This window comes from Triturus cristatus, chromosome 10 (genome assembly GCF_964204655.1).
Source record: "Triturus cristatus chromosome 10, aTriCri1.1, whole genome shotgun sequence".
NCBI lineage: Eukaryota > Metazoa > Chordata > Amphibia > Caudata > Salamandridae > Triturus > Triturus cristatus.
Window position 1 is genome coordinate 1,154,891,251 of NC_140593.1, and position 27,080 is coordinate 1,154,918,330.

The 27,080-nt window shown below is 46.2% G+C and overlaps 1 protein-coding gene across 1 annotated transcript in view; it reads left to right on the forward strand.

Annotated features, from left to right (window-relative positions):
- The window catches only part of USP11 (ubiquitin specific peptidase 11), a 401,576-nt gene that overhangs the window by 233,673 nt on the left and 140,823 nt on the right, over positions 1–27,080 (forward strand). The window contains exon 15 of the mRNA XM_085629511.1: positions 22,803–23,165. Coding sequence (XP_085485637.1) covers positions 22,803–23,165 — 363 coding nt within the window. The remainder of the gene's footprint in view (positions 1–22,802; positions 23,166–27,080) is intronic.

Genomic DNA, 27,080 nt, shown 5'->3' on the forward strand with positions numbered 1-27,080 from the left:
GCCAAGCATTCACACCCTAATTACAATGCTACTTATACCGAGGTCATACACAGGGCAGCCACTATCATAAAGTTGATATGAGTGTTGTCCAGGAAGACGACAACTAGCTGTGTTGCTAATAACCATTGCACAGTTTGATGAATTTCCACGAATTATTCCAAAAAGGTGCTAATTTTTTACTAGTTTGTACATGTAAAACTTTGGGGTAAACAGTCAAGGGGGGCCGAAGGAAAAAAAAAGGGGGGGGGGGGTCCCAAAATGTCCCATGCATTTTCCTTAAACTTCTTTAAGAAGGGCTACAGCAAAAACACCTGAACGGCATTACACCAAATTTGGCAGGAAGCTACATCTTAGTCCCCAGATTGTGCTTTTTGTCATTTGATATAAATCCTTTCAGTAGTGCTTTAGAAATTAAGGGGCACAAATATGTGTATATTTGTATGGTTGTGTCCGTGATAGCCGAGAGAGGCTCTTGCAGGAGTCCAGGATATTTGGGTTATGATACCAATGTTTCACCGCTATTCCGGATTTCGGTGTGAATGACTTAGGCTGCTGGGACAAATGGCCTCCAGCACCTTGCTGGTTGATCATGCCAGATGGCATATGCGGGCTCTGCAGTGGGACCTGAAGTTCCAGTGGGCACAGCATCAGGGGAATCTTTCCGACTACGTCCAGATCTTGGAGAGAACTGCGCATCAACTGCAGTGGTGGCTAACTAACCCAGATTGGGTCAGAGGCAGATCCCTCTCCCTACCTAACCAGCTCGAACAGTGGTGACTGATGCGTCACTTCTGGGATGGGGCGGCCACCTGGGTGAGGTGGAGATCAGTCGCCTGGTCTCCTGTGTAGTCCGGTCTTCATATCAACATTTTGGAGCTCTCTGTTTTCAGACTGGCACTGAAAGCATTCCTTCTCTCTCGGGCGGAAAGTGGTGCCGGTGTTCACCAGAAACAACACCACCACCACCACCATATGGTACTTCAACAAACAGGGCAAGGTGGGTTAGTGGACCCTGTGCCAAGAGGCCCTCCGCCTCTGGCCGTGGCTGGAACATCCGGACACAACCCTGGTGGTTCATCACCTGGCGGGCTCCCTGAATGCCTGGATGGACGAACTCAACCGCCGGTGCCTAGTAGATCATGAATGGGGTCTCCAACTGGAGGTGGCTCTAGGTCTCTGTCAGCGGTGGGGAGAGCCTTGTTTAGGTCTGTTCGCCTCCGAAGAGGCAATGTCGGCAGTTTTGCACATTGTAGTGTCCAAGGGAGCGCTCGTTTGGCGATGCTTTTCATTGTGAGTGGAGCTTTAACCTCCTGCACGCCTTTCTGCCTGTACCACTTCTACCTAGAGTGCTTAAGAAGATCAAGCGCGACCGGGCTCAAGTCATTCTTGTAGCTCCGGACTGGGCACGAAGAGTCTGGTAACCCAACCTCTGAGCATGGCCTTGTAAGAAACTGGCTCTATATATACTACACCAGAAGGAGGTATAGTGTGTATAGAGTCCAAGTGACCCCAGAGGTAGGCAGAGGTTAAAGTTAGATAGAACCTTACTCTTTAACAGTGGTAGCTTGGTGGAGCAGTAAGGTAGTATTAGAGGACAGTGTAAAGCATTTGATGTACACCCTCAGTCAGCAAATGAATTCACACACAAGAACTGAAGTCTAGGCCAGTTGTTTTTGTATAAATATATACTGTTTATTTTAAGAACCAAGCAAGCCTGGCACAGGTAAGCATTAAATACTTTTCAGTAATAAGTTACAGGATATAGAAGAGTTTGAAAATGCAATAGAAATTGTACTTTGTTTGATGTATAAGGGGAGCAGTAGTATGCAACACTTAGCAAATGCAGTACATTGAAATGAATAGGCTTTTTCAGTAAATTACAGGTAAGTTACTTTTTACGTTAATTTTCTAATTCAGTGCTGGATACCTAGATTCAGCACTGGGACATTTCCTGGAAGCAGGTAAGAAATTACGTTTTGGTTATTCGTGCGATTTTTAAAGAATATTTTTAATTTCAAAACTCCACACTTGAAAACTTTTTGGACCAGTACATTGAAATGAATAGGCTTTTACAGTGAGTTGCAGGTACGTTACTTTTTACGTTACTTTTCTAACTCGTGCTGGATTACCTAGATTCAGCACCAGTACATTTCCTGCAAACAGGTGAGTAAACACGTTTTGGTTATTTGTGCGATTTTTAAAGAGTATTTTTAGATTTCAAAACTCCACACTCTGACACCTTTTCTCTAAAAAGATTCTATGTTATCCTATGGGAGGAAAACAGGTTAACGGTTCACAGGTAAGTAAACGGCTGTGGGAGTCAAGGTTCTGGGGTTAGACTCGGGGGTTCCCCAGGGTCAGTGATGCACTGTTGTTGCACTCTCAGCGGCACTAGGGCGGCCGGGTGCAGAGTGTTGAGGCCAAGTGTTATCCAATGGGGGATAGGGGGCCTCCAGTTGGGGGCTGCTGGCAAGCAGGCCACTGGCTTGTGGGAGAAAAGCTCCTACGGTTAAGGTCAGGGCAAATGGGGAAACAAAGTAGCACAAAAGGTGCACCCTCAGCGGCTCTGGGGCGGCAGGGTACAGAGTGCTGTTTCGACGTCGGGCGCCCAGTTGTTTTCTATGGAGAACCTTCGGTTTGCAAAAGCTCTGCAGGCAGCGAGACGAAGGACTTCTGCGTGCGACCACCACTTGGAGAGGTAAGTTGGGAAGTTAAGGGTTGGTTAGGCACCGTCGGTTTGGGCCCACAAGGCCGTGGGGCGTCGGGTGCAGGGGCACCTTTTGGGGTCGGATCTTCGTATCAGCTCCTGGTCGCGGTTAGGGGGGGCCTTCTGGATTTAGGCTACAGGCGTCAACTAGAGGCACGAGGCACGTCAGGGGTCATCGGATCTCTGGTCCAGATCGCCGAGGGGACCTCCTCGTGGTGTTTTTCTGCTCGGGCCAGGTTTGGCGGGTGCAGAGTGGGCTGGATTTGCGGTCTCTGGCTGGCACCAGAAGCTGCAGTTTGACCAAGTCCGGTGTTCACGGAGAGTCAGCCTTTGAAGTGAAGGCATGCAGGTCCTCCGTGGTTTTTGAGGTTGCTGGCTGCAGGACACGCTGGCATTTCGCAGGAGTGGGTTAGAGGGGAGGCAGGCCTGTAAGGCTGGGGCCAAGTCCGTGGGCGTCGTCCTCTTGTTAGCTCTGCACGGCTCTTCTTCCTTCTTCTTATCATCTTTTCTTGTCGTTTCTGGATCTGAGGAAGGAAGGTTCAGGGTGCTCCCTAAATTCTAAATTTAGGGGCGTAACAGGTAGGTAAAGGGCAGGGACCAATGGGTCCCCACTAGGTAAAGGGCAGGGACCAAAGGGTCCCTTCCCTGGGGTGGGTACACCCCTTATTCTGCCTCTCTCCAGTGGGAGGGGGGCAGGAGCCTGTCCCTGGTTGGCTGAGTCCCCCCCCATCCTCAAGGTGGCGGGGACTCGAGATTGTGCTTCACCTCGCCTCCCCCACCTGAGGGGTGGAGTTGGCAGAGGTGGGCACTCCTCTCTTCATCTGGCAGGTACAACCAGTGGGGACCAGTTGCTGAAAGCAGCAAATGGTCTGGAGAGGCTCACAAAGGCGGCATGCCTTCGAAGCTTTTCCTTCGTGAACCCTGCCCATCCTGGGGGAGAAGGCTTGGCACCTCGTCCCAGGATGTGCATTGTTTCAGGCGCCCGAAGCAGCAGCTCTCTACCCAGGGGTCCAGAAACATGTCTGGTGGTGGCAGCCTAGGCAGCCACTCAGTCAGTTCACTAGAAGTTGGTCGAGTTTAGGCGGCATCTCTAAGATGCCCTCTGTTGTGCATTTTACATTCAATCCCTCACTGACATCAGTGTGGGTTTAATGTGCTGAGAAGTTTGATACCAAACTTCCCAGTCTTCAGTGTAGCCATTATGGTGTTGTGGAGTTCGTAATGACAACCTCCCAGCACCATATACTCTTAATGGCAGCACTGCACTTACAGTGCCCAGGAATGGACTTGGGCACTGTAGGGGTAGAGGGCTCATGCACCTGTACCCTCACAGCTGGCATAGGGCACCCAGCTAGAGGGATGACTGATCTATGCCAGGGCAATGGTTTGTGGGCATGGCACACAGGGATCTGTGCCATGTCGACTCTTCACTTTGTTCTGCACCAAGACACGCAGCCTGCAAAGGCAGTGTGTGTGTGTGTGTGTCAGGGTACAGGGCCTCTAAGGGTGGCACAATAAGTGCTGCAGCCCTTAGGGACCTTCTCTGGTCACAGTGCCCTGGGTACCTGTGGTACCATTTACCAGGGGCTGACATGTGGCCAGAGATGCCAATTGGGTTTGGGCCTCAATGCAGTTTTAGGGAAGGAACATAGACCCTGGGTACTTGATTAGCAGGAGCCCAGGGAACACTCAGTTAAAGAACATCAGCAATTCAGCAAAAAGTGGGGGCATACCATGCAAGAAAAAGGCACTTTCTCACAGGCCTTCGATCCTCCAATCAGGCTGCCCCTTCAGGAGGATCTTCTGTCGCAGCAGAAGGGGAAGGTTCTTCACCTGAACCTGTCCAGTCTCCACCTCCTTGCGTGGAGATTGAGCGGCGGCAGTTGACAGCCGGGTGTCCCGCCACTAAAACGGTATATGCCTGTAGATGGAACAAATTTGTGGCATTGTGCACAGCAAAGGCTGTTGATCCCCTTTTTGCTCCTCTTTCAGAGGTTCTCTTGTATATATTTTCTTTGGCCCAGCAGGGATGTAGCTTGGGCACTCTTAAATGATATCCTGCAGCCTTTTTTTCTTTTCTTCGACTGCCAGATCAGCCTTCTTTTGTCAAGTCTCCCATCGTTAACAGATTATTTGAGGGCCTTACTCATTTGTTCCTTCCATCTCTTTTTGTAATGCCCCAATTAAACTCAAATCTTGTGCTCAACTTTCTTTTTCTTTTTCTTTATTTATTTATTTATTTATTGTCCTCATTTGCCATATCCCTCTTCTCTGAATACACCAACCACCTCGCGTGCCCCCCTTTAGAGAACAAGATTAATTTCTCTGCCGAGCCTAGGCACGATTATTATTTTGGCGGAAGATGATAGTCAAGAAAAAGAATAATCACTCACACCATCAAGGTATGTTACTTCCTGTAAGATCTTAGTAGAAACACCGGAGATCCATGACCCAAGATCCTTGCAGCTATTTGGCATAATCATAGGACCCGGGGGAGCAAAAAAAAAAAAACCCCGGTACCCTATCTCCAATGAATCAAGAAGTCCCAAAAGGCTCGGTTACATTTGTTACCCAGTCTGGCTAAATCCACCTTTGATGTCTCGATTAAGGACGTCAACCATCCGGAATACTGAGGCACAGATGATTCCACCCAGACTTTACAAATTTGTCTTCTGGCCAGCAAAATTGCATAGAATAAAAATGACCTGGCCTGGCCCGTAACATTGGGGTCTAATCCAAAAACAATTAATGGCAAAGATATAGTCAGATTACTGTCTAGAATGGAATTCAATTATGTAATTACTTCTTCCCAAAACCGGCCAATGGAGGGGCAGTCTTTGAACATATGAACATCTGATGCATTGGGGAGATTACATTTATTACATTTTTTGTTTTGCTGGTACTTCGAGAGTCTTAGCGGGGAAAGGTAAGCCTGGTGTGCCGTAAATAGATGGTTCCGTCTCAACCATGCTGGTTTAACAATTTTGTAAAGTAGGGAGAAGGATTTTATCCAGTCATCCACACAATGAGGGCCCAACTCTTCTCCCCAGAGATCACCGAGGAGGGTAAACTCACCATCGATATCTTCCAACATACTCCAGTACCACAAGGTGACCTCTTTACCCCCCCTTTGCCGCTCTACCAGCAGTTGTTCCAGGTTGCTAGTGACACCCAAAAGAACACCCTTTTTACCTAAAGCCCTGGCCCAGCTGATAAGCTGTATATACTTGAATCTTGTCATTCCAGGTCCTACCTTATCCCGCAAATCATCCCATGACACAATATCTCCCTCAAACAAAAGATCCCCCACCTTACGATGCCTGCGTCTCTCAAAGGTATGGCCAGACAATCTTTTAAGCAGGCCGGTAGGCCTGGGGAATCCCAAATTGGTGCATTGTTGGAATAGTAAGAGAGCCCCAGGTTCTTCCTGATCAGTGCCCAAGCTTTAGCCAAAGATTGAAGGATTTTTAGTTTAACCTTTTTAAAAAAAATTGGATCTCCGTATTTAAACATGAATCCGTCTAATGGTAGGCCCGCCCCTGTTAACATAGCTTTATACATTGTCCCAGTTAATACGCTACATGGAGACTTCAATAGCATCCTTGAATGGGACAACTGAAAAGCCCATGAATAATATACCAGGTCAGGCAGAGCCAGCCCCCCCTTCTCTCTTCTCCTCCTCAACTTTTTCCATGCTAGCCTAGTAGCTCTGTTGTTCCATATAAAAGAGTTAATCTCTCTCTGGCATCTATCCAAGATTTTAGGATCGAAAACCAAAGGAATAGTATTAAAGAGGAATGTATATTTGGGCAGGATAAACATTTTAGTCAGACTGGCCCTCCCCAGGATGGTAAGCTGGAGATAGGCCCATGATTTTAATAGCCGCCGACATTCCTTAAAGACCCGGTCCACATTACATTGTACAATCTTTTCAATGTCTTGGGTTACCCGAATTCCAAGGTATCTCATGGAGGTAGTCGTCTTCAGATGTTTACTGACGACATTCCATACCATGATTTCTGTTTTAACGGGATTAATTTCATAGCCAGAAATGCGTCCAAATTCCTCTGCCCTTTTAATGACAGTAGGAAATGATAGATCCGGGTCAGATGTTAAAATAAGGATGTCGTCTGCATAAAGTGCAACCCTCCTCTCCCACTGCTCAAATTTAAAAGAGGGAATATTAACGTCTGTTCTCAGAACCTGCGCAAAGGGTTCAATATATAAATCAAAAAGCAAGGGAGAGAGAGGGCAGCCCTGCCTAGTTCCTCATCATTGTAAAGGATTCTGTCAACTCCCCATTAATTAATAACCTATCCGATGGTGCTCCATATAGCAGAGAGATGGTTCGACAAAAATATTGGCCAAAATTAAATTTCTTCAAGACTGCCGCCAAATAACTCCAGTTAACTCTGTCGAAAGCTTAACCCTGTCGAAAGCTTTAGTAGCATCCAACGTAAGGGTTGCCAAAGGAAGGGAGAAAGCAGTGGCGATGTCAATGGCCCCCACCAGCTCCCGTGTTAAATCAGCCAATTGTCGCCCCTTAATAAAACCCTTCTGGTCTTGATGTACAATTGAGCCGTTTACGCTCCCCAATCTTGCTGGCATAATAGTTGCGAAGATTTTATAGTCGCTACTAAGGAGCGAGATTGGCCGATAAGAGCCACGCTCAGATGGATTTTTCCCTGGCTTGAGAATCAACACGATGATTGCATCGTTCCAGGACTTAGGAGGAACCATACCCTTGATGAGAATCTCATTGAAAAGGGCCGTCAGAGTTCAGACCAAAGTTGGTGTCTGCATCCGAAAGATCTCACCCGGTAAGCCGTCTGGACCAGCTGCCTTCCCTTTTTTAATTAAACCAATGGCTTTACTGACTTCTTCCTCCGTAATTTCCATCTCTAAGTACTTACATTGAGTCTCGGTGAGAGTTGGCAGCAGTATTTTATCCAACCACAGATCTCTCGTGACTTGGTCCTCAATAATGTCCTCGTTGTATATATGATATCCCTAAAAAATTCTAGGAAGGCATTACCTATATCCAAGTTAGAGAATCTAGGGCCGATCTCCCCTTCCACTTTTATCTCTCTAATATAGTTTTTGGCCTGGTCAGCTTTAACTCTCCAGGCCAATAACTTTCCTGCAGCTTCACCAAATTCAAATTGAGAGATCTTACTCGCCTCCCACCTCCTTGTAACCCTCTCTTGTAGGATAAATTCCAGCTGACTCTTTAAATCCATGAGCCTCTTTTGCTCATCGGCTGAGCCCATGGAGATACCGAGATTTTGTTCCACTGACTTCATCTGATTCTAAAGCTGTTATCTTCTCCCTATATACCTTCCGCCTATAAGAGGCTCTGTTGGTAATGATGCCTCTAAGAAAGGCTTTCATTGTCTCCCACACCGTTGTTATATCAGCAGAGTCTAGATTAATCTCTAAAAAGGTCTTACTTTCTGCTACCAGAAAAGTAATTTCGTCATCTTCTAATAGTATTGTACGATCAAAAGACCACAACGCATGTCTAGGCTGCTGGTCGCCTCTTAAGGAAAAAGAGATGGCCGAGTGGTCAGACAAGTGAGGTGGGAGATAATCTATTGATATCAACGAGCTCTTTAGGCAGTAGCTAAATAGCGCATAATCTATCCTAGATTTGTGCTTATACTTGGAGTTCTGGAAGGAGACGCCCAATTTATTACCCGATCTCTCTCTCTCCATAAATCTGCTAAACCCAGCTGCATCATAATTGCCACCAAGGTTTGCCTAGAATTGGATAGTACATGGGCTCTACAACTCGTTGATTTATCCAGTTTAAAGTTAATAACTATATTGAAGTCCCCCATCCATATTACAGGATCTTGAGATGTGACCAGATGGTTTCTTATACAATCCAAATGTAAAGGATCATCTTGGTTAGGACCATAATAGCCCACTAGTGTGTACGTTGGGCCATCTACCAGAATTTGTGTTAAAAGCCATCTGCCACTCTGATCTTCTTTATAATCCAATATTTGGGCCTTAACTGATTTCTTAAAGATAATAAGGATCCCTCTTATATTGGCATTATGGTCCGTAGATATAAATTTGTCGATCCATCTCTGTTTCCCCAGAATTTCAGAGGCTTCAGCCTTAAGAAGATGTGATTCCTGAATGACAATGATCTGCGCGGGAGAATCTCTCAAGTACTGAAAAATACGATCTCTTCTGCTCCTCACGCGCAAACCATTGACATTCCAGGATAGATACTGTATATCAGGCATAGTCCCTATTCACTGCCCATTTCTTAACCACCCTTGCCAACCCTCCCGTCCAGCTCACCATGCCCACTTGAAATAGATTTTGAATAACTGCTACACTTGGGGACTTCCTAATCTTAAAAAGAACTGACAAATGAGGATTTTTTAAAATTTTCGACCCAGCACCCAAAACTCCCCCCCCCCCCCCCCCCCTTGTAAAACCCTCCCATATTACCTCTGACCTGTTGGACTGTCAGATTTACGTCCTTGGACAGCAACCCCCTCCCCCCCACTGCTTACGCGATTATCCCTTCTGACCCAAAAAAAAAACAATCGCAAGGAGAGGGAAACGAAAGTTCCTAGCAAGAGCGAAAGAATATATTTCTCTTTTCTTTTTTTTTTTTTTCTTGTGCTGTGTGTGCTATATATTTTTTTTTGTAATTTGAAACTTTCTTATTTTTTTTCCCTTTTTTTTTCTCCCCATTCCTTCTATGAGATCCTTCCCCTTTTTTTTTTCTTTTTCATCCTTTGTCTCTCTTTCTTTATTCTCCTATAGAGAAGACATACACTCCCAGACCCAGAATTGAATGCTTAACTCCCCCCCCCCCCCCGTGAGTTCCCTGCAAAATCATTCAACCATATATCCGCCTCCTGGGGGGATCTAAAATTGAGCATTTTATTATTATGCATCACCCGCAAAAAGGCAGGAAACCTCATCTGCACCGTTGCACCCAATGATCTGAACTTTTCCATTCTTTGGCCTAACTCCCACTGTCGATCCAGTGTAGTTTTAGACAGGTCTGACCGCACCTCGAAGGAGAACTCAGGTCCCTTAACTGATTTTTCTTTTAACGCCAAATTTAAGAGCTTCTCCTTTAGTGCGTATGTATGAAAATTGATCAGAATTTTCCTTGGTTTTACCCTACCGGGTTTTAAACGAAGAGGCTCCCGATGAATCCGCTGTATGTCCTTCTCTAAGGCCTCAACATCCTCCTCAAAGACTAAAGAGGCTTTAAGCAAATTGACCACAAAGGCCTTGATATCACCTCCTTCTTTTCCCTCCGGGATCTTAAGGAGTCGGAGATTGTTTCGTCGTGAAAAATTTTCGAGGGACTCAACTTTTTCTTTCATAGCGTCCCCCTCTCTCTGTAAGGACTGGATTTTGTACTCTGCTTTCTCCATATCCGATTTCAGGGCATCGACGGAGGTCTCAAGAATCTCTATCCTCCCCCCAAGATCATCAACTTTTTTCTCAAGAGTCTCACATGTGGCCCTTATCTCAGCCTGATTGATCTTAGAGATTGAAAAGTCAGATCTAATCTCCTGCCTCATTTCTGCTATTGTTGCTATGAGTGCCTCCAGCGTATTTCCTCCCTCCAAACTAAAACTGCCAATATTGACACCAATCTCCGTAACCTCCAATAGGGGTTTCTCTCTCCGATCCCCCTCCTCTGTGGCCCTGTCCTCTTGGACACTTACTGTTTGTGCATCACTTACTGGGGGCCTTATATCAGTCGCAGGGTCAGGAGGGGAATCAGCCATGACTGACAGAGGGGCTTTGTTAGCTCGAATCTCCAATACTTGAGGCAAGACCTTAAAAAAAGAGCACAGGGAGGGAGTTATTCGTACTACACTGCTCAGTTTATTTTTTGCACCCCTCTGAGAAATTATTTTCCCTCTAGTACATTTATGTTCTTCTTTAGACTCAGCCTCCTGACTCAGACCTGCCCCTCTAAAACTTAGGTCTCCTTTGCCAGCTGAATGACCCCTCCTGTCTTCGTCCGCGTTTAGCTCTTCGCTAACCCTCTCAACCACCCTTGCAGGATTTGTCACTTTCTTAAGCGGAACCTGTTTATGAGACACACTTTTGACTCCTTTGCCCGCTTTCTTCGCTCTGCCGATGCCCTGTCCTCTATCGAGTTTGCTGTTACTCCTGCGACCCTCCTCCTTTCTATCTCGTGGCTCAGACTTGCCTTCTGGCTCCCCGACAGAACCTTGGTCTTCTTCCGTGCTGGCCAGAACAAACGCGTCTGGGTCTGTGTCCCGATTTCCAGCCCCCACAACCTCACCTGCAACCACCTCCCGGCAAGCGGCAGCCGTGCCTCCCGTGGGGCCGCCGAGACTCCCCCTACCCCCCCCCCCCCCCAGGTATCCGCGAGTCTAAGCTCCACGGCTGCACGGCTCCACCGCCGCAGGAAGGCGGGAGGCGATAGCTTTGCCCCAGCAAAACACATCCACAGGGACCCTCCGAGAAAAGAGCGAAAAAGGAGACTCCTACGAAACCACAGCACCCCGGACCTCCCAGGTCAGAAAGACGCCGCCATTAGAAACCAAAACAGTGGAGATTTTCCGGAGGTACTGCTCGGGACGCGCGAGCTGCACTAGCCTGCGGCCGCCATGTTTTCCCGTTCCAGTATGTTTTCGTCCCCTCCGTGCTCAACTTTGTGTGCTTCCTTCGGGCCTTTTCTTAACTGTCCCCTCAGGTTGCTGACTCTCAAAACTGCCTTTCTTGCTGCCATCACCTCTGCGTGCAGGGTGAGCGAGATGTAGGCGTTATCTTCTAAGCCCCCTTTTCTATCTGTCTATCCAGATAGAGTTCTACTAAGGAACAAAGTTTTATTCCTTCCTAAGGTTGTCACACCTTTTATTGTGGGACAATGTACCACACTGCCCACCTTTTATCCAACCTGCATCCCTCCATGGAGTAGGAGAGACTTCACCGCCTGTACCCAAAACGTGCATTGTCTTTTCATCTTGATCACACAAAAGACTTCCGGGTGGATGATCGACTCTTCATTGACTATGTGGGTGCCAAGAAAGGTCCGCTGTTATAAAACGAACCATCTCCTGATGGGTTGTCCTTTGCATCCAAATATGCTATGCTTTGGCAAAAAAGGAGCCTCCATTGGGGTTGCGTGCTCATTCCACCAGAGCAATGGCAGCAACCACGGCATTAGCATGTGGAGTTCCAGGCCTTGATATCTGTCAGGCAGCGACGTGCTCATCCCTGCACATGTTTACCAGGCACTACTGCCTGGATAGCCAAGTCAGGAGGGATGGATACTTTGCCAGTTCAGTCCTCCAGGACTTTCTGGTGTCAACTTGGTTGAGACATATTCTATTTGTAGATTCCTCACTGCCCCACACATCCTCCCCACTCTCCGAACTGATTTCTAGGGATAGGGACTCCCCTAAAGGGCTCTAGTTTTGGCGCACCAATGGTCAGTGTCTTTCATGATTTTGCGCTTCTGGCATAGAAATTTGTGTTAAGAACTGACTTCAGCGTGTATGGACAGCATCTATGTAGGTCCTGTGACGTCATACCGGTGCCTGTGACGCTGAAGAATAAAGCGTAGTCGACCGCCGCAACATAACGCGCATGGGTACTGCTAAATAAAAAATCTCTGGCTCCAGACTTGATGCCAGGGGGAAATTCTAAAGGTAAGGAATCTACAACTAGAATGTCTCTACCAGATACATTGTTATCAAAGGTAAGTAACTTGTTCTTTAAAAACTTATTTACCTTTTTGGGAAGAACTTGGTCTTAAAATAAATCTTGAGCAAAGCTTAATTTTATAATATTGGTGTCGCTCTCCTTTTTGAGTCGTGTCATTTAATGGTCCTTGTGTGCACAGCAAATGTCTTACACTCCTCTGTGTTAGGCCTAAGTCTTCTCGCCCACACTACCACAAATAGAGCACATTGGGTTTGCATTGAGCCCTGCACACTTCTTGGGGAATCTCTGGACCCTGTGCACGGTATAACCACCAAGTGGTATACCATATACAGAGCCAGCTTCCTACAATTACTGTAGGTCTAATCGCCTGGACTCTATTAAACCTACAATCAAGGAGATTTTCTATTACCTTCTCTACTTGCCAAATTTGCTTATCACTTATATCACTTATATTTCCATTTATCTGCACTTGGCCGGTATTGCACCCTGCATGTAGAACAGGGAACACTGTTCTTTATTCAAGATTCCAGTTATCAAATCTTTCATGGAGGCACTCAAATGAGTTATCCCACCCATGGTACCACCTGTCCCTGTTTGGAACCTTAATGTTATCCTTACCAGAATCATGGGTCCTTTATTTGAGCCATTACATTCTTGCCCCTTACAATTCCTCTTTTGAAGGTCACCTTCCTTATCACTGTACATCCTTTAGACATGTTAGCGAGCAGCATGTCCTCACTTTACAGGAGCCTTTCTTTCAAGTTCACAACAATGGTTCTCCTCAGGACTAACCCCAAGTAGCATTCCCCCTTGCACCTCAACCAGACTACAGTGCTTCCTGTATTTATCCTCTCAGCTGCAATTGGTAGCAGAAATTGCCCTTCACACCCTAGATATCAAGCTTTCCCATATGTATTGTATTGACAGAACCCAGTACTCTCACAAGACATAGCGACTTTTTGTTGACTTTAGCCAAACCGCACAAAGACCGTGCTCTGTCTAAGGAGAGGACTAGCCAGATGGATTATCAAGTGTATCCAAACCGGCTACAGTAAGGATAAAAGTCAGGTCAAGCTGTTTTAAGGACCTTGATTCGTTCTTCTGCAATATCCACCAGCTATGCAGAGCATATGTATCTACAGCCACACGTGCTATGGGCGGAATATGTTGCTTAGTCTATAAGCATCTTTCCATTGATTGTGGTGCTGTAGATTCACATGCGCCCACCTACCTTCCCCGAAGCCTTTGTTTGTTGCAGACATTCAGTTCTTTATTTGCATACTAAATGCTTTGTGTATATCTTGCGTGGTCACCAAACTGTCCTATCTACCGCTCCATCACTACACTCACACCGTGGAAAACAATAGAGCCGGTGCCCATGCGTATTACCAGCTAATGAAGGAGTCCCTATACCTCGTGACTTGGAAGACTTATTCAAGCAAAAGCAAGTTGCTAACATCAGAGCCTCTCCTTGTATAACAGGAATATGTAGGTTAAGTAGCAATCCTTTCTACATCTGCCAGTAAGTTAGAAATGAAAACGGGAGCGACTGGAGTAGTGATGGCCTAGGTTTGAAGTGACTTCAGCCATGCTTTTAAACACCGTGTTAAACTAATTGCTTTCCAACCTTCTTAATTCTTTAAGACATTTAAAGCCATGCAAGCCGGAAGCAATGTTATTTGTCCTAAATTGAAATCCACCATGGCAAACACCATGTCCTGACCAAAAAGCCAAATGTACTAGGCAGTGGTGGAGAACTCTATTTCCATCAAGGTGCCTTCTTCTCCACAGGAATAAAATGCTTCCTTTCATCACACATGTTCTCAGTTCACTCCTCACCAGTGGGAATTGACAGTCAATGAAAGTCATGTACGCAACCTTTCGTGAATCCTTAGGTTTGCTGCATCCGCATCGCCACCAAAAATATATAATAACTTCGACAGAAGTAGTGCTTTAAATCCCCAAAATACTTCTCTGCTATGTATCAGTATCCCGTGATACTGTACCACCTGTAGCTAAAGGGGTTTAGTCCATTTAATCTACCCAGATTTTTTTTGCTTTTTGATCACCCAGTTTTTGTGATCTTTACTGTGGGCGAGTCTCACTACTAGTCTCGCCCACGGAAATTACATGGTTATGGGACCGCTCTTGTTTACCCTCAGTGTTTGCCTTTTAAGATAGGTCAGTTGCGACGCAGCAAGTGGATGGGGCAGTGTACTGGTTAAACCTGAACATGTGTGATTATGTGTGTGCAGGCTGTGCATGTGATACTATCGTTGTGCACAGCCTGGTTATTGTGCGCAGGAAGGCTCTGAAGTGGTTTAGATATTGACCTGGGGTAGGCCTTATGGTAGTGGGCACTCATGAGTAAGGTCAGTAGGATTTTACTGGATTATCTGCAGTGTCACTGCATTCTACACATAAGGGGAAAGGTTGCTTCACTTAGGCCTACACAGTCCAGTGAGTCATCAAACTGGGGTGGAACATGCATGCCTGGTTGGAATTGGCTGGTCCCAAGAACATACCTGTACACCTTATGGGTCGTCCAAAATTGTTATATTTCTCTGGATCAGATTCCAGGCTTCTTCTCACTGGGCAAAGTTAATTATTGTTCTCTTCAGCAGAGGAAACAGTGGCCTCCCATCACAAAAAGAGCAATTACCAGTGCTCAACCTAGCACGTGAGGAGGAAGGGGCGGGGAGGAAAGTCTGCATCTAGTAATTAGCTGTCACACTGCACCAGGGTTTTGACTGCCCTGGTCCTCTGACCAAATGAGGAAGCCCAGACAGTTGGAGCCAAAAAAGGAAGGGCTCCCCTTTGAAGTAAGTCTTGGTGGGAAAGTCCCTTACATTGGTGTCAGCTAGGGGTGGAGTTGAGGCCCTCAGAGGAGCTGTGCACATAGACCACCTGACAGCGCCATACTGGATTGCCTCAGAATGCTGTGCCTGAGGATTGGGATGAGGTGGGGGAGGTTCCAGGATTGGCCCAGGATGCCTGGCATTTAGAACTTTCCACCCACGCTTATAACTCTTGCACAAGGGAGAGACGGAAAGTTTAGACCCTGGACTTGGGTGCCGGCTGGCGTCTGGGGACACTTGGGCTCCTCCTCAGCCCCCAATGTGGAAACCACCTTTGTGTATTCTGGGTGGGATTGGCACCCAGGGTGGGGGGCGGTGTTTGGGGTGACAGTAAAAAGACACATTGCATGTTGCTGCACGCCTATAAACAAAGCGGCTGGAGCTGATTTAAAATTAATCGCTCCAAGATAGAGTGCCCCATAATGCCCACAGGGCCCTTTTGCCCAAAGTTTTTTGCTTCTGTGGTGGCTCTAGGAGAACAGTGGCACCACCAACGTACCTAGGGAAGTGTTTAGGGGCTTTAAGAGCACAGCAGCTCTCCAAACAGAACTTTTCAAAAGTCACTCTATGTCTCCCAGATTTGAGGAAGCCTGACTGGAGAGACTTTCCGGGTTTTGTAAGCATTGTGAGCTGGAGCTTTTGCTATAGCTCAGGAGTGCAGGGTCCCCTAGTGGTTGGCCCAATGGCATTCAATGTGACCTGAAATGGTTCAAGAAAGATGCAGACACGTTATGTTGATTTGGAATGCTTTATTAAAAAATGTGTTGCTGACGGTGATTCTGATGAAAATCTCAATGCTTTGTATTAATAATAATAAATGCACTTAAACATGGTTAGTGGTACCAGTGATAAGATGGTTATGAGGAAACGGAGTGTATTATATGGTGTGGTTGTTTAACCTCTGTGTAATACTTACCAACTCTTTGAGGACCAGTAGGTTTTGTTAGTTAAACCCTTGGCTCAAACCTGGGTAGCTGTTGGCTCTGAGCAATCAGGCTTGCCCAAAGTAACAATTGTAAAGCATTTAAACAACACCAAAAAATTTAGAAAGAAATAACCAGGACACTCAAATCTGATGCCAATTTATAAAAATAGATGATATATTTATGTATTTTTTGACACCAAAATAAAAAAGATCAACAGGAGGATTCCCTTAATACAGAGTTTACAAGGTGCAATAAATATGCACTTTTTTTTCCTCAACCCCTAACAAGCATTGACAAATTTAACAAGCTCGACACAAACGTTTTCAAGAAAAACTTGAGTAAGTATCAATGCTGTGACTTTGAGTTGCTTTAGATGACCAACTCTGGCAGAGTGCCAGTCAGCGGTACTAGCAAGGCCCTCAGAAACAGTTTCTTCCAGAAAAAAGCAGTCTTCAGTCGGTACCAGATGTTGTATCCCCTTGCTATAGACTCCTATGGAAATGGTCCTGATGCAAGGGATACAGAATGCTGAGGCTGCGCAAGGATGCTGTGGATGTGATGTGGTCGGTGGAGGGTAGTCCTACAGCTACTCCTCTGTCCACGGGCTTGGTGAGGTGGTCCTGCTCACAGCAGTTGAAGTTCCTCTAAGTCCTTTTGAGCCTGGCAGATGTCCAGTCTCTCTTGGGCTATCAGTGGCCCATTATCGTGGTCACAGTGGTATCCTTTGTTGGGCGATAACTTGCCTTCTTGGTATCTAAGCTGCACTCTGGGGATTCCCCCTGGTTTAACAGACTCGGGGTAACTTTGAGTCTGTTTCTGGTACGTGGTGCTGCATGGGTGCGAGGAGTAGCATTTAGAAGACCTGGACTACCAACTTGCTCCAGTAGGCTTTTTCACCTGGTATTATCCTGTGCTGTGAACAGGTAAGCCAACTGACCCCTGGAGACTTTTGCTTCAGCTGGGCTCAGGAATAGTCTTCTCTACGAGCAGGGCACAGCAGGCACAGTCCTTTCTCCTTTACTAGCCACCAGGTTCAGCAAGTACAGTGCAAGACAAAGTGAAAGCTCTGAACAGGGCTACTACTCGAACTTTAATCACCAAGACAGAGAGCACTGCACCCAGTCCCTGCAGCCCTTTGAAGCCCTCTGTTAGTCGAAGACACTGGTGGTACTTTTACTTTTATTTAGTCTCTTCCCCCTTCACAATTCATGCTGTAGCGTTCATTTGATAAAAACTATGTGGCGTGAAAATGTAATTTATAGCACTTAGTTACCCCTGACGAGGAGTAGTAACACAGTCCCAAGATCCAGCATGCTCAGAAATCAGTAACTTTCATCAGTAACTTTCATCAGTTTTAATGATTAAAGGTGCTTTTGGCATTGCTAAGGATAGCTGAGCAGAGTGCGTCACCACCCCCAACACCCTCTCCTACTGCCGTCTGTGCCCAAGAGTTTGTGATGGCGGTGATTAAAGAACGCGCTGTTACAATTTCTATTTTAACTTCTGTACTGGGAGCCTCTGACACACGAGTGCTTCAAAGAACAGACAAGTGATGCGAGAGTTTACTAAACTACTCCATGGAGAAATATTTTCCCTGGTGAAAGCTTGCTTTTTTTCCTTTTGAGAGACGCAGCAGGAACGTGAGGTTTGATTACAGACACAGACCATATGCACAGAATATTTCAGTGAGATGTTTGCAGTATTGTTACCGAATGCTGTTTACACTCTGGTTGCCTACCATCTTATGCAAGAACACCCAGTGTTAAAAGATAGTTTTTTAAGAGAAAGCTTTTCAAAATGAAGAAAACATAGTTTTTTTTTTTTTTTTTTACATGTAGCACATTTAAGCTTTTTTTCCGGTTACACAGCAACTCAACTACCATGCATCATGTAAAAAAAAAAAAAAACCTTGGTAAAGCCAGTAGATTTTACCTTTATTTTTAATTACCTTTTACAAATTTAAATTATCCGGTTAGATAGCAGCATGAACTGCAATAAAGAAAATTATTTAAAAAACAAAGGCGAAAACTATTTGCTTTGCCAATGCTTGTTTACTTTTGTAACATGTAAAAATACATGTTCTACTTCTTAATACACAGTACCCTGCCTTCGAGTTCGATGGAGCTAACTTATGGGTGACTTAAATGATTTACAAGGAGGGATCTTGGCTTTGCCATTACGTTCAATGGCAAAGTCGAGTTAGTAGTTTAAAGCTGCCCTTCCAGTCTCCAGTGACAGACTAGGAGACACGTTTTACCTTTGTCAAGCCCAGCATTGCACAGCAAGTGCTGCAGTCCCTGAGGTGACCCTCTGACTTAACAGGACTTGAGTACCATATACTGGGGATTTGTAAGTAAGCTAAATACTAGGGACTTATAAGTAAGTTAGTTTATGCCAATTTGGTATAAGCCAATCAAACATATACATTTTAAAGTCAGGGCACTTGCACTGAGGTCTTGTTAGCAGGCTTCGGTGCACTCAAGGAATCGAAAAACCAGCAGGATTAGTCCAAACCTTTGAGGGTGACCATACAAAATGAATCATTTCCGTACAATGTTAATTTATAACATGGTTATTGGTCTTTCAATGCAGTGACTCTGACAAAGCCAATATGCTTGTCTGATATACTGATGTGGTAACCCCCTGACTTAGTCAGCATGTCTGTTATTGAGAATGACGTCCGCTTATATTGAGACGCCCTGTAAGTATTGGAGAGAGTTTTTGTGACTGTGGAGTTTGTGACCCACTATGGGGTAAAATGTGATTTCAGAATGTCACCAAAAGTACTTCCACCTACCTTAAGTACATATTTGTGAATTAGTGAATAGTGTTATTGCATGCCAGAGAATGATGATTACTAGCCCACATTACCTCCCCTGATTAGGACTTGGAATGCTCTGCTTCGCTGCCCTGAGAGAGTCCAGTGCTACAATAGGGTGCTTGGCTCCCTGGGGTTAAGGAACAGTTGTGAACCTATCACTTGTGCAGGCCTCACATCCGGCACAACTAATAACCCTATTTCCTGCACCACCTATGTGTAGTCTGAGAGAATGAATTACTGAATTTACCGTTGCTTAGAGTTGTGCCCATGATTAATCCCCAAAGTTAACCTTCTGTTGTCCCCAGAATTTGCTAGAGATTATCCATAGAATTATTCCATAGCAGAAAGGTGTAAGAAAGTGCCCTCTTTTTGCATGGTTGCCCCCACTGTTTGCCAAACTGCTGGTGTACTTTGACTGAGTGTGCCCTTGTTTCTTGCCAAACAGGTATTCAGGGCCTATGTTATTTCCCTAAAACTGCATTAAGACACAACCCAATTGTCACACTTTGTCCACAGGTCAGTCTCTTGTAAATGGTACCATAGTTAGGGCAGTGTGGCCATGGAAGGCCTCTAAGGGCTGCAACACTTATTGTGCCACCCTTAAAGGCCCTGTACCTTTACACACACACACACACACTGCCATTGCAGCCTGCGTGTTTTGGTGCAGAACAAAGTGAAGAGTCGACAAGGCACACATCCCTGTGTGCCATGCCTACAACCCACTGCCCTGGCATAGGTCAGCCAACCCTCTAGCTGGGTGCACTACACCAGTGTTGAGGGTACAGGTGCATGAGCCCTGTACCCCTATAGTGTCTAAGCCAATTCTTAGACATTGTAAGTGCAGTAATGCCATTAAGAGTATATGGTGCTGGGAGTTTGTTGTTACAAACTCCACAGCACCATAGTGGCTTTACTGAAAACTGGGAAGTTTGGTATCAAACTTCTCAGCACATTAAACCCACACTGATGCCAGTGTTGGATTTAATGAACAATGCACTCTGAGGGCATCTTTGAGATACCCCCTGAAAAACAACCCAACTCTAGTGTCCTGGCTGAGTGGCTGCTCATCAGCTGCCACCACCAGATATGTTTCTTGACCCCTGGGTCGAGAGCCTGCTGCTCTCGGGGGTCTGAAACCATGAACATCCTGGGACGAAGTGGAAGCTTCAAAGGATTGCCGCCTTTGTGAACTACCCCAGCCCTTTGCTGCTTCCAGCAACTGGCTTCTGCCGGTTCTGACCCCCACTCTGGGCGGGAGAATTGGCAGGAAAACTAAGTGACGAAGGGAGGTGTGCCCACCTTTGCCAACCCTACCCCCTCAGGTGGGGGAGGCAAGGTGAAGCACAACTCCCAGTCTTCACCTTCTTGCAGAAGTGGGGACCTAGCCAACCAGAGTGAGGCATATGCCCCCCTTCCCACTGGAGGGTGGCATAATAGGGGTTTATACCCACTCCAAGGAAGGAACCCATTGGTCCCAACCTTTACTTACCTGTAATGCCCCTAAATCTAGTATTTAGGGGCAACCCGAACCTTTCTTCCTCAAACAAAAACCGACCAGAAGGAGAGAAGAAGGACCGAAGAAGCCATTCTGAGACTAAGAAGAGGAGGACGCCCACTGACTTGGCCCCAGCCCTAACGGCCTGTCCACCCCTCGAACAAACTCCAGCAAAATCCCAGTGTGTCCTGCAGCCAGCAGCCTCTAGAACCTGAAGGACCTACCCAGCCTTCCAAACTGAATACTTTGTCTCCTGTGAGCACCGGATTTGCTCACAACAGACTTTGGCCCCAGCCAAAACCGCGAGTCTGCACCCGATGCCCACGGCCCGAGTATGAGAGGCCAACACCACAAGGAGGTCTCCCCGGCGATCCTGGCCTGAGATCTGGTTATCTCCAACCTGCATCGAATCTCCAAGCAAAGCCTGCAGCCCTTTTCTGGAGGACCCCCCTTGACCCCGACCAGAGCGGGTAAGAAAACCTAATACCTAAAGACACCCCTGCACCCGACGCCCCAGGGCCTTGGGTGGCACAACAGACGGTGTCCCGGCCTCCCTAGGCATCCCAACTTACCTCTCTAACTGGTGGTCACTTCCAGAAGATCTTCATCCTGAGCCTGCAGACTTTGCTGCAACCGGAGAATCCCCATTGAAATCAACAGGGCACCCGACGCCAAAACAGCACCCTGCACCCAGCCACCGCTGCAGGTGTACTGTGGGTGCTATCTTGGATCCCCTTTTGCCCTGAGCCTAACACCTGGAGCTTTGCTCCCACAACCTTGTAGCCTGCTTGTGAGCAGCCGCCAACCGGAGGCTCCCTATCCCCCATTGGATAACATTGGGCCTCAGCACTCTGCACCCGGCCACCCTAGTGCCACTGAGGGTGCTTTGAGTGCGCATCCTTGACCCTCAGGGAGCACTGGTGCTAACCCCAGGACACCAACTCCCAAACCCAAGTACTTACCTTGAAACCGATAACCACCTTTCTTCCCGTAAGACTGCATTGACTGCTTCACTGTGAAAATTGTTCTTAGTGTGGAGTTGGTTTTGTATGAGAACTTGAAAAACTGCAAATATCTAAAAACTGCTTTACTTACCTTTTCTCTAGGAAATGCCCCAGTGGGATATCTAGGCATATCACACTGAGTAGAAAAAGTAATCCATAAAATAATCTGAAAAGTAATCAAACAGTAATTATCACTGTAATTCAAGTATCTACAAACCTGTAACAAAGTCACTTTCATTCAGCTTGCTTGTATTCAACCTGCCTTGGAAAAGTACCATTGACACTTAACCTGTGCCAGGCTTGCTTGGTTTCAGAAAATAAATATAACTAAATAATATTTGTATACAAATAAATTTGTCTAAGTTCAGTCTTTGAGTGTGTGACATAATCTGCTGCCTGGGTGAGTGTGTACAGTAAATGCTTAACACTACACTCTGATGAAGCCTTACTGCTCTCCCACACTATCACAAATAAAGAGTAAGGTGCTATCTACTTTTACGCCTGCCCTCCTTTGGGGTTCCTCTAGATTCTGTGCTCACTATACATCATTTTGGTATAGTAGGTACAGAGCCTGCTTCCTACAGAATGTAAGTAGGGGTTTCTTCTGGTTAATCACATTTGTTTGCCTTCTCTTTAGATTATGAAGGCTTTTCACACCCCTCTAGTAAAACGTTGCGCATGCGGAACAAAAAAAAACTTTGAAAGGTCATGTTAACTTACATTTAGTTTGTCCATAAAGTCCCTAGAAATTAACCATTCTTGAAAGGAAAACAGCAAGTATGGTTAGGATAGCATCAATCTAAGCATTGCCAGTAGAGAATCAAACACCTGGATTTTAACCCAAGGAGACCATCAGCACCTGACACCAGATACCTGGAATGAAAAGTAAATTCAAGAACTTCTATAGTGAAAAATAGTGAACAAAGGTTAAAAAAAACTGAAACTTCATGCAAAAGAAAAAAGTTTGCAAACTTTTTTAATGAAAGCTAAAGAGGAATGAAAAAGTGGCCCAGGTTGAATTAATACCTAATTGTGTGGGAATGGGATGTGTGGTCACTGATCCGGCTGTGCATGTGATTGCCCTTCTCGTTTAGTGCCGCCCCATAATCATGTAAGAGTGGTGCAGACAGATGAGTTGAAAAAAAATTGTATTGACAGCTCGATCTTTATTGTGACTTTTCTCAACAAAGATTTCATTTTTCACTACATTTTTAAGTGTTTTCCTTAGCAACCTCTGTTTTTGTCTTGTTACAGCACCTTTTTGTTCTGTATTAATTTCTTTTTCTCTTTTAATCTACCAGGTGAAGACGAGGGGAGTCCGCAGAGCACGGCAACTCAAGACCAAGAGGCTAGTGGCAGTGGTGAAGCAGATGACAAGTCTGAAGCATCAGAGGCTGATCTCATGTCCGATCCCTCCAATGGGGAAGCTGAGGAGGAAGAGGATGAAGGGAAGAGCGCCAGCTGTAGCAGCGGCAGTGGAGCAGTTGCCCGGCCAAGTCACACCATCAGCCCGCCTAGCCCCAGCATGAACAGCCAGGCCAAGCGCAAGTGCAGAGAGAGGCAACGGCGGCGGAAACTGCTCTTTACATTGCAGACTGTCAATTCCAATGGTACCAGTGACCGTGGCGTCTACCAAGATGATGGGAACTCTGTCTCCTTCAGCTGTAAGTAATTGAGATTAGGGGATGTATCAACTGATTATATTGCCTTCTAAGATATGTAAAAGTCTGTTTGCAAGCTGCACTTTTAGGACAAAAGGAGTCCGTATGATGGCTGTGCCATCCTGACGTTTGTGTTTTTTGACTTACCATAAGTGTCTCATGCCAAAGCAATGGCAGCCATGCATGTCCCATTTTGATACCCAGAGTGTACCATTTTTCTACATGAGGGTGGTTTCTGCCCACTCAGCTCAGGCTGAGCAATGACTGGTGGTGGGAATATACTGGACAGGCCCAGGTCTTTTTACTGGTATGCCTATACTTAGATGCCTACTGTCCCTTAAGCCTACTGTTTATAGTGATTAAAAGTGACAGAAGTGTATTGAAGTATAATATTACATTATTAGGAGATGTATGGTACAAAATCCATATTTGTGTGGACATCTAGTGTGAGTCCACAACACTGAATCAGACACCCTTCTTTGCATCCAAGTTGCAGTGGCAGAAAGTCACTCAAGGCAAACCTGTCCATGTCATTGAACACCATGTGCATTTATTATCCTTCAATGAATCTAGGCCCTGACAAAGGGGAGACTCTAACTGCAATCCCTGTGGCAAAAACCTGGCTTCCACTCGTATAATGGAAAGCAACCTATAAGAGGATGCCCACTTTCACTTCTTAACCACTACTGTTACCGCAGACCCAATAATGGTATCTAAAGCAAATAAAATCCTTGGTAATGGGGAAGTAGACTTAAGATGTGAACTGGAATTTCTGTTTGATTCAAATATGCCATGCAACAAGCACTTTTTATAATGACTGAAGACACCCATTTGTTTAAAACTTTAACCGGAGGTTCTTTACATGACTGATGGGACAGAAGAGCCACTGTATACCTCTAGAGAATGTTCACTTCTGCCCTATTTTACTTTCTGGTAGGGATTTTTGCCCTCCGAGCATGGCAGCCATACAAGCTCACTGAAAGCCTCCCTGGTATTAACTGAGAGCGCCAATTACGTGCTCAGAGATCGACAGTCCAGGCAAATTATAAACCCTTTTAAAGAGTGGCTGTCATGGGACTGGTAGTAGCGGCAGCAAAATTGCTAATGAAGGAAGGGCCAGGCCTTTTTACTTGTCTCCATGAAGAGGAGGAGTTCTGCTTGTCTCTATCATGTAAACTAGTTCTTTCAATCTCATGCATGTAGGATGTGTGTTTATTGTGTGTTTGCCATTATGTATTCTGAGTTGAGTGCAGTGATTGTGTGCGCACTGGTAAGAGTGCAGCGTGAATCCATTTTAGATACCTCGTAGGACAACCTGAAAGGGTGAAGTGCTTTGTGCGAGGCTGCCCAGGTCACTGCTGATCTTGGATCATGCTCTTCTTGTGTGTATTCTTAAACTTCACCACTAGTGTGCTGTGTGTCATAGTCTTCCTACTAGTTGTGTGGCAGGGCTTTTTCCCTTTAAAACTTGCTGTTCTGCCTCTGTCAGAACTCACTCTGCTCTTCCTGAACTCACTCTGCTCTTCCCATCTGCTGTCTGGACGAATCCATGTTTTAACCTGGGTCAGTTGTCACCTCCTTTTGCCCATAGCCCTGTCAGGAGCTCATCATGCAGTGGCCATGCAGGATTTGATTGAAGAAGCCCACACGTTTTGAACTAAGCAAGAGACCACTGAGAATCTATGCTAGACTAGTACATTGTTCTTGGAACCTTCGTTACTAAAGGAAGAGCTGTGCACCAGCATAGCGGTCTAAGTTCCAGGGACAGAGTCTGCTTGAACTGTCATCCTTCTTCCAGACCGAGGACTAAGACCGGGGAAGAATCCAGCTGAAAGTGATGCTGGGCTACTGTGCAAGGAGTAGTGTACTGCCTGCTGTGAGAGGAGTTGGCAGACAATCGAGAGTGCAGCTTGTTTGAAAGGAGTTAAACAGCACAACTACATTGAACTTGCCAGAATCCTTGTCACGTCTGGGTTGCCCCAGCACATAAGGTAACCCAAACTTCTGCCTGCATTACTGATGGCCAAGAGGGAAGGATTATCACCTGTATCACTGCTGTATCAGTTTTGTACCCCTTTTGTCCCTGACCACATCAGCTCTGCAGGGGAACCGTTTAAGCCCCTAATTGCCAGAAGGAATATTGATGACTCCATTTATTCCCATTCCAGACATAAAGAAGTCTGGCTTCTTGCTAAGCAAGGCTGCCCTGAGTAGAAACTTTTAACTAAGTATAAGTTGTCCAAGTGAAAGCTTTTGAATCCCCACGTTCTAAATAGCAGCAGCTAAATATGGTGTATGGAGTGGAAACGGTCATAGTGTATTTCACTTTTGTCTGTCAAGATCGTATACCAGATTTTAGTTAGAGCATTCACGAACCTTATCAGTTTTCACTGCGCACCAACCTCAACAGTGTAGGAAAATGTAGCGCTTAGCTTGCTCATCTCATACCATTCCTCAAATCAATGTACTTTGTGATTCATCTGAAACTTGACACCTTCTTGGAAGATCACACATAGATCTCAAGGAAGACTGGCCATCTCCCTACTACAGCAACATTTATTTAAATGGTCCTGTGGTCAACTCAAAAGGCACTGATTTTATTTCTCGTTCTTTCCCTACCATTGATATACCTTGCTCTAATAGACATTATCCATATATACCAGCAACCTATCAGCATTAATACCTATAAAATCAGACCTCCCCACCCCCCCCTTATCAGATGTGCACTAATATATTGGAGATCTAGCTCTCTCTGTTGCTATCTCACCTTTAACATCTAATCTCTTTCCAAAACTCGATAATTCATTATATAAATACACTGTTCGAGGCATATGAGCTGCAGATTATACACTGTGCATAGATCGCCATCTGGTGTTGGGCCCGGATGTTTGCAGTTTGTTTTTCTTCTTGGACAGTCTTTGGAAGTCACGATTTCGGTGACTCCTCCTTCGGTCCGTACTGCGCATGGGCTTCGGCTCCATCCTCCGATTGTTTTTTTCCGCCATCGGGCTCGGATGTAATACTTCGTGCTCCGGCTTCGAACCTTTCCAGTTAGACCTACGACGAAAAATCCTCGTCCATCGAGATTCTTTAGACGGAATCGACTTCTTCATCTCTCTCTTCGGCACTTCCTCGATTCCAGACATCGGCAGCGGCCTTCGGGCCAATCTCGACTCCGATCTCGGCCGATGGAAAGGACTCCCTTCAAGAAGTGCCCAAAATGTGGGTCTAAATTTCCCCACACCGACCTCCATAAGGTGTGCAACCTCTGCCTCTCTCCCGAACACGAGGCCCGAGACTGCCCCGCCTGCAAGTCTTTTCGATCGAAAAAGACTATTCGGGATCGACGAGCTCGACGCACCATGGCGCACTCATCGACCTCGGCTCCACCTGACATCTTCAGAGAAGACACTGGAGCTTCGGGACAGCAGCACACCGAGCAGGAGGAAGATTCCGAGGCCGACGACTCCGACGTGGAGGAGATCCCACCAGCGCAGAGGGTCGTGAGTACTCTACCCCCTCCCGCGCACATACCGAAAGAGACTCCGATTACCCCTTCACCTCCGGGCCTAGGGAAAGCCAAGCATACTGCTTCCATCACCCCACCTTCGGGCCCGGTGAAAAAGCATCACAAGTCTCCCGGCGGCTCGGGCTCAAGCCAGCCTCCTAGCAGCGCCGACCAACATTCTTCGGCGCCGAAGAAAAAAAGTTCCGTTCCGAAGCCATCGGTGTCGAAACCTGGCCTCTCGGTGCCGACCAAACACAAATCCCTCGGCACCGACGCTTCCGTGTCGAAGCATGCCTCAGCGCTGACCAAAAAATCGGACACCCAGAGAAAGCATGGCGCGGATAAACCGACGAAGCCTTCGGTTCCGAAAACGTCGGCACCGATGGACGAATCGGTGCCGGAGGAGCTTT